Source organism: Acomys minous (assembly GCF_964271855.1).
Source record: "Acomys minous genome assembly, chromosome: 16".
NCBI classification, from domain to species: Eukaryota; Metazoa; Chordata; class Mammalia; order Rodentia; family Muridae; genus Acomys; species Acomys minous.
The window spans coordinates 27,775,604-27,789,710 of NC_140498.1; the positions used below are offsets into that span (position 1 = coordinate 27,775,604).

Genomic DNA, 14,107 nt, shown 5'->3' on the forward strand with positions numbered 1-14,107 from the left:
ATATCACTCATATAATCTGGCTTATGATGGTTATAAAACAAATTTGAAGCAGGTATAACGGAAAATATGGAAAACTTGGTCCAGAAGTGAATTAGATTAAAAGATAGCCTACCTTGATTACAGCTAAATAAAAAGTGTCAGCATAATGTGATGGTCAAAATTACAGCTAAGTGTTCATGAGGAGTCGGATAAACTTCATTTTAGACTTCATTTATACAAATTTCTCTTGTAGCTGCATTTAATTTGTTATTAGCAACTAACTTTTTTCACTTAATATATGGAATGATGTTAGAAATTGGAGAGAAGGAAAAATTTTGTCCTAAACTTCATGTGGTGGAAAACACTTCTGATCTCAGCACTCCGAAGACTAAGAGGTTGCAGGATCTCAAGTTTGAGGTCAGCCTGCATTACAATCAAGTTCTGGCAGGCCTGAGCTGTACAGAGAGACTGTTAAAAATTAAAAAAAAAAAAAAAGAATACTACTTCTTTCCTCATTGTGTAAGGCATTGTAGAAGCAAAATCTCTAGGGACCCTCTCTAGTAGAAATTCTTAAGCAGTTTTCTTGATTTTTGGTAGCTTACAAACTTTCCAACTCTTTCCTTCTTACAGAAACCAATTGGCATCTTCCTGATACTAATTACAGGTAGTAGGTTTGTATTTGTACAGGATATTTGGATTGAAATAGATGAGCAGCAGTTAAAATTAGAAGAGAGATGAACACATTCAAACAGCAATACGTTATATTATTAAACCACCATGAATAACGTGCACACTGAGCAAATGTTTTGAGGATTGGTGAAATTTTCTCTTGGTGCCTTTTCTTAATTTAGTAAAGAACATATTAAATTTGAAAGTAAGGTATCATCTTTGCTGTAGGGAAAAGAAATAGGGATTAGTTTAAAATTTTCTGAAGAAGGGAAAATTGAAACTGTATGTATTAATAGTTAATATTTTTTGCATTCCCAAGAGGTTTTGATTGTTAAAGATCTCTGTGTTGTAGAAAATGAAGTCAACTTTTGTGATGAGCTTTCCTTGGTTCAAAACATTTTTCTCTAGGTATAAGTATGTTGGTCCTGGCTTGACCTTAAGTTCCTAGGATTAAGAGCTCTTTCTGCTTCTCAGCCTGCCAAGGAGATGTGACTGTCAGTTTGCACCATTGCATCATTTGGGAAAGTTTGGGCAAGTTTCCAGAAGTGGATGTGAGAATCTACACAACCCAACCACAGTAACTCACAGGAGAATGAGACAAAAGTTTCTCTCAGCTCAGTTTACATGTGCTGTGCTGACACAAGCCCCAGGCTGGAATCAGTACATTGATAAAAATCTCTCATGAACCAGCTCATCTATCCCAAAGCATCATAGGTGGTGAGTTCTTTGAGATCTTTTACCTATATTACATAGCTTGCAATTCACCATTTAGGTTATGAATTAAGTTACATAGTAAGACCACAGAACACACTTGCTTTGCTTTCCTTCTGAAGGCTAGAAGCATGCTAGTCGGTGGCTTTTAGTGTATCGAAGTATGGAGGACAGAAGTGGGAAGCTACACTGGAAGAGGGGCTGTGTTTTTTCCTGGGACACACACACCACGCCAAGTATGGTAAGGAGGTGTATAAGTAAGAGAGGTAAACAGTGTCTTCAGACATGTTCCCATCCCTATCACAACCTTCAATCTACTATGATTATTAATAAGTTCATAAGGTCGACTTTCAAGTTTACTTAAAGGTTGCAATTAATTTCAAGGTTGTGGTTTAAATGGAACCAGGTCATTAGAGGGGGATACTTATGATTGTTTTCTTCTCTTTGGGTTTGGTTTTGTAACTAATCCTGAAAGATATTGTCCCATAAATAAATGAAGTGGGTTTTGTCTGAAAAAACAAAAAACAAAAAACAAAAACAAAAACAAAAAACAAAACAACAAAAAACACCCTCTGCCTCCATTCTAAGTCAGGGAAATTGTAACCCACTTGGAGTTTTTAATCAAAAAGCAAGAAGTCCACAGTTTGGTTGCCGCCACGTTCAGTCATGGCACCAATGTTGTGTTCTATCTTGTACTTTTTAAAGGTTCATTTATTGTTTGGTTTGTTTGTGTGTTGTGTGTGTGTGCATTTTGTGCATGTGTAGCGTAAGTGTAGGGTTAGAGGATGGCTTAGATGTGTTGACTCCTAAACTCACAGCAGATGTAATTATTCTAGCAAGATTTGCAAAACCTTTGCCCCACCTACATTCCAGCCTGTGTCAGGAGGGTCTTATGAGGCTCCACTTCTAGCTGAGGACCTAACAGCAAGAACTGTATGGCTGCCGAGAGAGGAGAAACTGTTGTTTGTTTGTTTGCTTGTTTTTTCTTCAGTGGAATAGCCACCGCTCATGTTCCAGTAAATAACCTCAGACCCGTGTACACACAACATCCCTAATTAAATAGTTGGGAAGAAGAGAATCAAGGGAATGTACACGGGAAGAGAGAGAGAGAAGTGGGGGTAGAATACAATCAAGACATGTGTGCATGCATGTAACTATTAAAGAATAAATAAAAATAATTTTAAGAAGTTCAAGTCTATTAGAACCGAGACAGAACCATTATGCTCAGGAATGTTAGTGCTAAAGCCTGGCTGCTCAGGCTTAAGTCAGGTGGGTAAAGGCATATCACAGTGTAATCCTAGGGTTATATTAACCTTGCTGAGGTCATTTAATTATTAAAAAAAAATAGTATGTGTCCAATTGGGTTAGAGGGGATGACTCAAATACCTTGAACTCAAATAATAAACTCAATAAATACTAAGCCTTATTCTACAGAAGTCAGGAGCTGCACTCATGTGTAAATTAAGAAAGGTTTGGTCTGGTAAAACAGCTCCCAGTACCAAACATCTATGAACTGTAGAGGGGATGTAAGCAGTACCACCTCTAGCACTCTCAAAAAAACAAATGCATCGACCCAGGTGTGGTCCTCTTTGTTACAGCCCTCTGTCAGAGAGCTGCTCCTAGGCATGAGGCTATATCAGTGTTGTAGTTTCAATATGCTAGGAGGTGACTAAAGTTAAAAACCTCATTGTTTGCAGGAAGCAAAAGGACTGTCAATCATGTATATTCCTGGTGCTTAATTTGGGGACCTTGTTTGCATCTTTATCCTTACGGTGACCAGAGGCAAGAAACAAGTAGAAATATTCCACTTCATTATCTGCCAACAGGATTAGTCTAAGTTTTGGAAGGCCCAGCCTGCACTCATCAACAAAATTAAATTTTCAGACTAGTTCTTATTCCATTTATATATGGAAAATAAGTATCTGTTCCTGCAAATGAAATGCGTCAATAAAGACAGCCTCATTATGATGATAATGATAATATGCAATTCACATTCTGTGCGTGCTCTTTGTATAGTCACATTTAAAATTCGAATAGAGACAAGAACATTTATATAGTTAACAACTAAATTTGCAAATTGGAGTTGTGGAGACAGCTTCGCATTCTCGCTCATCTCCCAATTTGCTGGGGGAGGGGGGGTTCTTGGTTTAGTTCCACAGCTTGACTGAGCCTCAGTTTCCACATTGTTAAAATACAGGAATGAAAAGAAGGTGACAGAATACATAGGCCACCAAAGCAGAAGGCAGGGAGGGAGGCAGGGACCATTAGGAGGAACTAGAGGACAGGAGAGGAAGTGGGAAAGGAGCACCAACAGGACAGAAACATCTGGAAAACATCATAATAAAAACCACTGCTCCAGAGGCTAATTTCAGGAGAACTAATACAATATAAAGAGAAGGAATGTTATTTTGAGGTTGTTTTAGGATGGCTTTACAGTATTTAAAAAGTGTCCTCCAAAGGGCCACAATTTAAAGGCTTAGAATCAAGCCTGTGGCTCTGTTGAGAAGCAGCAAAATGGTTAGGAGGTAGGGCATATAGGTCATATTGTGAGCATGTTCACGTAGGGCATAGTGATGCATTAGTAAAGTGTTGTCAACCTGTGCACCGTGATCCCTCTGGAGTTGAATGACTCTTTCACAGGGGTTGTCTAAGACCACCAGAAAACACAGATATTTGTACTACAATTCATGAAAGTAGCAAAATTGCAGTTATGAAGTAGCAATGAAAATATTATGGTAGGGTCACCACAACATGAGGAACTGTATTAAAGGGTTACCACATTACGAAGGTTCAGAAGCACAGTCTTAGTGCCTTTCCCCCCTATTTTTAGCTTTTAGAACATCCTGACTATGCTAAGTTGCTTTTAGATTAAGTGGATATGCTCCTACTGGCAATGGGAGCAATGAGGTGTGGAGTAAACCGTAAGACAAATACACCTTTCTGTTGATTTGTTTCAGATTTCATTTTACACAACAATGAAAAGCTGACTAACACTGTAGATCCACCAGTCTGTCTGCAATAACAAAACGTCACCATTTTTAAGGCGCTAATAATAACTTGCAAAGTCTATAAACCGTAGAAATGATTCAACTTTATAGACTCATTTACTCAGACAACTCTGTTTTGCTGTTGTTGTTGTTGTTGTTGTTGTTTTGTTTTCTCTCTGCTTCCTGGTAGATCTATACTTCCACTGTGACAGAGTAGCAATGACCTCCCATCCCAAGTGGGTGGCTTTAAGCCAGATTCATTACTCATTCCCTTCCCCTTGGCAGTGACTGGTGCTGCAATGGAAAAGACAAAACAGCCCGTGACAAGGAGGACTTGTTCCTAAGAGGCTCCCGCATACAAAGGAAATGCCCATCTCTCCTGGCCAAGAAAGAGAAAAGAGGAAACCATTTTTGCTAATATGGAGGTCTTGTATCAGAACAAAGTGTTCTAAGTAAGATTTAGGGCTGTCTGGCTTGGTCCCCCCATCTTTTGTTTTATTCCCATTAAGAACTGGTAAAGAATCAGGAAGATCTCATAATAATTAGCAATCTCTTCAGATAAAATTTGACCCAAGGGGTGTGTGAGTGTGTATGTATGTGTGTGTGCGCGTGCGCGTGTGTGTGTGCGTGTGCGTGCTCGCGCGTGAGGTTGAGGCAAGTTCTTAGGCCGGCCCGAGATTCACTGTGTAACCTGGGCTACTCTCAGATTTCCAGCTATCATCCTGCTCCAGCTTTCTGACTGCTGGACTAGTACCCTACAAGTCTAAAAGTAGTCATCTTTTGAGGAAAATTCAATTACGTCTTACAGCATTCTAAATAAAATTTTTCTGAACTTATTTGAGTCACTTCAGTTCTTTAGTGTGCTTTCTGATCTTTCAGCTTGCTGATCTCGGCAACATCAGAGTGAGCTTGAGAGATTAGGTCTGTGTCTGTTAATCTCACAAACAAGAAACTGAAGAGAAGGGGAACTCTTTAGTGAAAGTCACAGAGTTGTTCCAGAGACTCAGCTATGCTGACTACCCTGGCTTTATGAATCCAAATTAGATTCTGTGACTGGTTCTGACAATTATAGAAGCGAGAGGAAAGTTATTTTAAAACAGCTTCACATGCAATCTGTGATTAAAATGTGCAACTCAGAGCGAGAGAAAGAAAAATCTAGGCATGCATTCTAGCTTTATATAGTCCCAGCCCAATAACTTTCTGGCTTGTATGGGATTCTGAATAAATCCCTGAAATCGCTGGGTTTCAGCATCTGTGTGTTACATGAGAGAATTTTTGGACATGATGCTGTCTACTCTTAAGTTCATGATAGGCAATGCTAATGGACCAGCTGGTCCCGGACACAATTTCAGCATTCTCCCTGTAGCTCTCAAGGCAGCAGGCATGAATCATCCGGAGTTGGTAGTCAGGGAGCACTCACTTGCATTCCCTCAGCTAGACCCTTGCTATTTCGTGTGACCCATAGATCAGTTGCTTTTTCGTCACAACACTGGAAAGCCTGTGGAGATTACAGAATCTCAAATTTAGATTTAGACATTACAGACTAAGCGGTTTGTATTCTACCAGGGTCCCTAGGTTACTTGTATGCATATTAAAGATTAAGAGGAATTGGGATAAATCAATTAGCTCTAACCATGTTATCTGACCTTCTAAAAGTCAATGGTATCTGGTTTAAAAGAAAATTAAAAAAAAAAAAAAAAAAAGAAGGCCGTGGGAGGATGAATGCACACTATGTTCCTCACTCACGCATCTGGATTAATCACAAGTAAGGCTCCATAGAAACCCTCCAGGAGAAAGTGAGCTGCAGAGGGAGCTATCAACTCTATAGCAGCCAAGGAGTTCTTACTCAGCTGTGGTCTGCTGCCTTTTGTGCATTTGGCCAATTACATGCTGAATTACCCTAGTGAGCATTTTTCAAATGCACCCTCTTCTGTGCCTTCTCAACTCTCTCCTTAGGAGAACTGCTGTTCCTGCGATGCAGCCTCGTCAAATATCGTCCTGCCCCATCCTAACACTCAATTTCCCCTAGCTCAGAAGTTAGAAGGTGACGGTAGACAGCACATGCTGCTGAACTCTGGGACACAGAGGAAGGCAATAAAAGAAAAAAATAAATACATTTAGAAGATGTGGCTTAACATTGTGCTTAGCTGATGCCCTGATATTTCCCAAAAGGAGAAAATCCCAACTGGATTCTGGGTGAAATACTGAAACCATTCAAAGCAAAAGAACCTGGGTTCAAATGACATGTTTGTCTTCTGTGAGCTATGAAAATGAATTCTGCTCTCTAGGCTTCAGCTTTGATCACGAGTGTCATTTTCTGGGACCAAACAGTTTATTGAGTAAGTTTATGTGGTCATGTCAGTTCTTTGGTGGATTTTTCTAAAATTTATTTTCCCAGGTAATCAGAAATTCTGACCTAATATGCTGGAAATAGAGCTAAGAGAAATCTATGAGAATATAGGTTATTCACATATAGTGGCCCAAAGATGACCCTCTATGTAATTGTGTTTTGGGGGGAGTGGGTAACAGGAGATGTTTTAAGTAGATGACTTCACTGACTTCTGACTTAACACAGCTCTTAGCGAGTAGTAGCTCTTAAGAGATATCAATATTCGAGACTTGGATAATTTGCTCATTGCTACAGAGTGCTAGAGATAGAATGGATTCCATTCACCAGAATGCTGCCCTGTGTATTCACATCTCTCAAAGGCATCATTGTCAGAATAAAGAGTCTGTGGTGTCCTGCAGATCAAACTATGCAGTTTTAACTCACAGGATATAACGCCATATAGTGCAGGACAGTGCTATAATGAGGCATACTACATTAGAGCACAAGCCTTAATTATCTAATTGTTGTGTGACCTTGGGTTGGTCCTTTATGTTTATGCATTAGTCTCTTCATTAATAATGAGAAGATCCTTCAAATAATTCCCTAGAGTGAAATGCTTTTCTGACATGCTAGGTCCATTCAGCCATGCTAGACAGGGGAGAGACTTTTTCCTACTTCTGATTTTCATGTTAGGTTTAAAATTTACATTTTATTCTGTGATGTTTTTCCCTGAACATACAGCTGAATGCAGCATCTCTCCCCTGTGAAAGTGGGTAGCACGCATTATTATCAGTGTGCTGAATGAACTAGCATCATCTCGAGGACCCATACTACTAGAATCATCTTCCAGAGGCCATGGGAGAACCCAGCAGACCCAGTGAGATGACAGCATCGAATTCAGAAGCAAATCTTTAAAACCAGAAAACAGTCTCAACTCTGTCCTACTATTCTTCCATAATCAGAGTCAGTTACCATTCGCAAATGCCAGCTGCTCTCCCAAGAGCTGTCTACCTGTCTTTGATAAGACCATGGTTTTGTGGCAGCGCTGTAAGTTTCACTGCGCAAATGGGATTTTGAAACTCTCTGAGCTTCTACCCCAAGCACACACTGCTAAAACATGAGTCTTGGATCTTGAGCTATGTGCTGTCGCCAATCCAAGCTGAAGCTAGGTTCATCAATCTAGAACTTTCTGTGCCCTTAAACCATCAACATAGAGAAGGCGATCCTCTAGGAGTAATCATCTGGTAAATACTTCGTGACTGGTAATCACATTCACGGTGTTCTTTCCAAAGCTGTGTTCTTTGTGAGAAATTCCATCCTGGTCTGCCAAGGGCTAATAAAAGAGGAACAAAGTGTAACTGAGAGACTGTCAACGGGGACAAAACGCACGTGCTTGCTTTCAGGAGGCAAGCATTCTCAAATAATCCCTGAGCCTCAGTAATAATCCATCTGAGCGTAGAACTGTGACTGCTAGAAATTCTGAAGGTGTGAGGTACAGGTTGTGATGGAAGGTAGATAATGGGTAATTAATATAGATGGAAAGATGAAATTCTAACACTCTCTACCACAAGGATGTGACCCGTTCAAAATTCAAAATCACCTTGTATATTATAGGAAGAATTAGAAGAAAAGAACCAGAGGGTTCCAAGATTATTAAGTAATGAAAAAAAAACCCAAAACATTCATTATTCTAATTTAAACAGAGCATACTGGGCACATGTATTAGATTATCATACTGTATTTCATAAATGTGTCTGATAACAATAATAGCCCTTTGTTCCTGGCCTGAGGAAGTGTGGAATACTCCATGAAGCAGTACTATGTGGGTGGTTGATCTTACAGCATGCTTTCCAGAAGATAGCTGAGACTGGCTGGCTTCTCCTCCCCTGACTCAAATATTTAGGTCCAGCTCCTCTTTAAGCAACCACCGCAAGTGTCCTTTGACTCAGGAAAGGAAGGCTGCTGGAGCTTGTCCAACTTTCAGAAACATCTACAGTCAGGGCTAGGAGAAGTGTTGTGAAGAAAACAGCTTGTTTATTTTTGAGGGGGATTTCAAAAATCATGTCAGGGTCCATTTATGTTATGTCTCCCGAGGTACCCTTTTGGCCAAAATTAAATAAGTATCAAGTTATATTGCACAGCTCTTTGCAGCAGAAGCCGTAACAATCCTGAATTTCCTTAGGAAAGTGAAAAGAAACTTGCTGGAGATATTGTATTTTTTTTGTTGTGAAATAATTCAATATTAATAGGAAGGTGATTAATAAAAATGTGACGGCAGCTATTGATTCCCAGAATGGCTCATGGAGCACACACTTTTTTATCTTTATTTTATTTAATAAACATTTCATAATCCTTATGGTTTTTTTTTTCAGGGAAAAAAAGATTCCTGATGATAAAACTTTACCTCATTTTCTAGAATCTGAAATTCTATCAGTGTAAAATAAATACTGTAAAATAACTCATCCATGGATAAATGTATGCATAAGAAAATATGAGAAACTAATTATTCATATTATGTGTGTCTCATTCTAACTTCACTAACTTGAAGAGGCTAATCATTTGCTTTAAAATTGAACACTATTGGAAAATGATAATTTCCTTCTTTTAAAGACCAAATTGATTTTCAGTGTATCAAATTATTTTTTATTTATAGCCAAGAATAAATACTGATGTTTTAGGAACGGTCTTTTTGGTGTCTACAGGTTAAGAAATATTTCAGTCTTTGAATTTTTATACATATTATCCATGTCCCTCAAGACAACAAGCACCTTAAACTGAGCTTTATGAGTCTTCTCTGTACATTTCTATTTAGTGATTTTTTTCCTTCTATTGATGTTTATTATTGAAGTAGATCTGTGGTTTATTTTATGGTTTTAATAGGAGTTTGGTATCATTTATTTGTGGTGAACATTTAAATGACTTAGACATTTTCTTTACTGCTATGTACTATAAGAATTTTAGCATAGCTAAAGGTAACTACATTTCAATGTTTGAAAGGATTTATTGTGGACACTTTATGGGCTGGATGTTCTTTTTGGGCTAGGGTTACCATTAATATCTATTCTATCAGACACAAATATAGCATCATTTTCACACTCATTTCCCAGCCTCTAGAAAGATCTCTTTGCTTTTAGATTCATGTGTGTGTATGCGTTTGTGTGTGTGTGTGTGTGTGTGTGTGTGTGTGTGTGTGTGTGTGTGTGCGTGTATGTGTGTGTATGTGTGTGTGTGTGTGTGTGTGTGTGTGAGAATGTGTATATGTACATGTGTGGGTGCATGCTTGTGTGATGTGATCAGGGGACAACTTATAAAAATAATTTATTGGGATTCAACTCAGGCCATCAGCTGTGGGTACAGAGTTTGAATCCAATGAGGCCAGTTAGAACCTTCAATCTCCTCTTGCTCCCATTTCTAACCCTTTGTTTCTTCTCCATTTATGGAGAGACCTGGTGGCACTCAGAGGAAGGCTAGCAGGCTACCAAGAAGAGACTTGATACCCTATGAGCATATACAAGGGGGAGGAAATCCCCCTCAGTCACAGTCATAGGGGAGAGGAGTAAGGGAAAATGGGAAGGAGGGAGGAATGGGAGGATACAAGGGAGGGGATAACTATTGAGATGTAATATGAATAAATTAATAAAAATAAAAATAAAAAAAGAAAAGTTATCATAAAATTCATCTTGAGATACAGCTTTTTCTCAGCTAGAATCATTTTCTTTTCATTTTTGTTTCTCTAGTATTGACCCCTGCCCTTCTGATCACATTTACCTCTTCCAGGGTTTCTATGTTGTTTCCTTGTTTGCATTCCTCATCTTGATTCAGATTTTGCTATTGGGGTTTCCTGTTCCCTTAGCTACATTATGGGTAGATTTCTTTGAGCTCCACTGCCATTAGCTCTGGCTTTGCTTACATATCTTTTCCATGCAGAGCCTCAGTTGATAGTGAGTGTTGCTTTATTCCCCTTGTTTGTTTTACTTTTCAATTTCTGTTTTATTATTTAGGAATTTTTAGACAGAGAGAAGATAAAATGAATTATTTTATACTTCCATATCTCTAGTACTTAATTGCTCAGAGTAAAACACGTGCTTTCTGTTTTTTTCTTCCCATTTTAGAGGTGAAGCATACATATGGCACACCCCTCCATGGTGCTAGTATATAAACATACTACATATAGAAAGTGATAGGGAATGATATGTAAATAGAGATCAATATTTTATTCTTCATCAAAACTTTTTCATTTTGTATGTCAGGACTTAACAGTGTACAAGCATGTCAGCAATATCTTTCTTATTTTATAGTTGTTCATATTAGACACACCTCAGGAACAATTCACATATCTAACAATGCATGGATATTAAATACATGTTTAGTAACTTATGATCTGGAATTCAGCAAAACATTGTCATTGGTTTGATTTATATTTTGTATTTGAAAATACAAAAACTAGCAATCCATGCAATGGTAGAACATGTCAACTTTATATAAAATAGTATCACTAAGTATGAATCAAAGGCAGTGTTAGTAATAGTTATACCTGTGTGTGTGTGGATACAGGTGTTCTCCACTGTTTAAAACCTTAAAAATATAGGTCCTCTTGGCAACCAATGCCAATATTAGTAGCCAGTTATAACTGAGTGCCCTTTGCCTGGTACTGTATACGGCCTTAGCATAATTACCTCACTCATCTTAGCAGTCCCAAGTGACTTACGGTTTTCAGTCAAAGAACTTAAAACATTAAAATATCCAATGTCATACAGCTCAGAAAGACAATACCAGAAAGTGGACTCATTTCAGTCTGACTCTAAAATATAGTCTTTCTCATGGCCTCTCATGATTGCCAGAAACATCTTGATTATTTAGCATATTACAGCTCTTATTTAAAAATTTAAATTCTGAATACAAACTTAAAATGAAGAACAAAGACATCTAGAAAAAGAAGGACAATATCAGAAAAAACATCAGACTTCATACTTCAATGTATATTGTTGAACATTCTCTTTAACCAAGTATATGAAACAGAGGAGCTTGAAAAACAAGGGGTTTGTTCATTGGGTCATAGGGTATTAACTTCTTCAAACCATCACTTACACAACGTGGTACCCAAGAGGCAAAATTTCTTCAAAATATTCTCATGGTGAAAGACTATTCTGAATTTTCTTGGTGCTTTATCCAATCATCAGAATAATCATCATGAATTTTTTTTACAAATGTAACATTTTTCAAACATTGGTATAATAAACACGAACTCCCATATTGTTTCATTCAACATGATCATCGTTACTTCCAGAGCAGTGCTGGATCAAACCAGTCTACTTTCAACAACAGTAACTGAAGTTTAAACATCATGGCAGAAACAACATACTCATGATAGCCTGAAAGCACAGAAACGACAGCCTCTAGATTTTGACGTGATTAAGACGAAAACAGTGATTAACAAACTCTCAAATTCCTCTACTCCCAGAACCTATTGCCATCTCTCAGGTAAATTCTTAACAAGCAATGAAGTACCAAAACCAAGATGCCAACTAACACATCATCCAAATCTGTGCCTCTGCACAATGGCCAAGGGAGGAATGAAGTGTAAAGACTTTTGAAGCCAAAATAGTAAAATTCAAGAACAGGATAGTTAGGAGACACAATATGGGAACCCCTCAGGCATCAAGTCCTCACAGCAAAGGCTGAAAAGCAGTATTACTCTATCCCAATCAGGAAACGGACATCAGAACACAAAGCCGAAGTGTGCCAGTGGACTAGTGGTGAGTGATTGGGTGAACGGCAGAGTATTATAGAGTAGCTTCTCCCCTCTCACTCGGAAGGTAATAGGATGGACTGTTTGCCCATCACTGACACGTGGGGATTCAGAACCCCAACTCTCAGTATTAGTACACAAGCAGACTAAGAGTTGTTTAATCACAAGATTTAACAAGGGTCCTTTCAATTACTGTCTTTACCTCCCGTGATAAAAGTGTGGGACCTGCCAAACTAATACGTATTTATAAAACAGATAACAATAAAGCAAGGACTTGATGCAAATATAACATTCTTAGCTACAGACAAAATAATCTATGGCAGAAGGTAAAAGTTTTGAACTCCCGTATTCCAAACAACAGAAGAAAAGTTTGGCTTCTTCCTCAGTCAACTGTTCAAAACACCCAACAGCAAAACCAAGAAAAGCCAAGCTATATCATGATACTGCAGTCTCTCTATACAAACAACAGGCATATCTAAATGCAATTCCCTCACTCTGCTCTCTAGTACTGTGGTAATTTAACAGTTATGTCCCCCACAGCTGTGTCATATTGAAGACTCAAGTAAGTCTCCTGAGGATATTTCTCTTAGACTCAAATCCCAGTGGACACATGCCTATGGATTATCTTCATTGATGCCAAACTCTATTTTAAAGGGAACATCTAAACAAATTTGTCCCAAACAGAAATAGAAAAAAAATGGATTAAAAACTGGCTATCTAACCGTATACAGAGAGAAATCGTAATTGGTAGTCCGTCTAGCTGGGGAGAGGTTTCCAGTAGGGTCCCACAAGGATCGATACTGGGTCCCATTTTGTTTAATATCTTTATAAAAAATCTGGAAGACAAAGTAGAGAATGTGCTAATTAAGTTGACTGATGGCACTAGTAGTTAAGGTGAACTGGATGTATATATATATATATGTAAACGCTATTGGTCTTCAGGAAAACTAAAGAAAAAGACCAACACTAATGAAGAATGGGAGAATGCTGGTTAGTTGCTTTTCACAAGAATTTGCAGGGTTAATTCTAAGCAGTAGGAACAACACTGAAAAGGTCAGTTTCTTTGCATTACAAAAGAGTCAGCCAAGGCATATGAACAATACAGAGTCACAACACCCCAATGCAGAATAAAGGGCCTCAAATGGGGATCCTCTTTGGAAGAGTTTTATTTAGAAAACTGGTGGCTGTGGGTTTCACAATGTGAAAAGCAGATTGGAAGGACTTCAAGTGTGCAATAACCGAGACGGAAAGAGCAAAAATGACTAGATCCCCAAACGCATACACGGAGCAATGGGCAGAAAAAGAACTCAGAGAACCACAGGAAGCTTAAAACAGGGAAAGTGAGGAACTGACAACTTGAGGCATGAGAAGAAACAGGGCAAGAAAATTTTTAAAAACGCAAATTCTATCAGGAAATACATACAGAGGTTCGCTTGCTCCTGCTCACGCACACATGCAAGAGCGAAGAGATAGGCTCTTGCGTATTTTTCTCATTATCTATTTTTGGGAGATATTATATGTTTTGAATTACTGCAAAGGACACTTGGTCAAAATATCAGTAGGTCTTATGCTGGTTTGAAGCTGATTTAAAACGCTTAGTATTTTAGTATCTTAATATTTGCAATTTAGGTTGTTACATAGGAACAGGTAAAGGTTATACTCAGTTATTGACTTTCACATGCA

The 14,107-nt window shown here is 38.3% G+C and overlaps 1 protein-coding gene across 3 annotated transcripts in view; it reads right to left on the reverse strand.

Moving 5' to 3' along the window:
- The window catches only part of GABRB2 (gamma-aminobutyric acid type A receptor subunit beta2), a 213,610-nt gene that overhangs the window by 17,874 nt on the left and 181,629 nt on the right, over positions 1 to 14,107 (reverse strand). The window contains exon 10 of one of the 3 annotated variants that reach the window (XM_084761209.1): positions 13,147 to 13,260. The exons of the other annotated variants lie outside the window; for them this stretch is intronic. Coding sequence (XP_084617335.1) covers positions 13,147 to 13,260 — 114 coding nt within the window. The remainder of the gene's footprint in view (positions 1 to 13,146; positions 13,261 to 14,107) is intronic. 3 annotated transcript variants of the gene reach the window in all.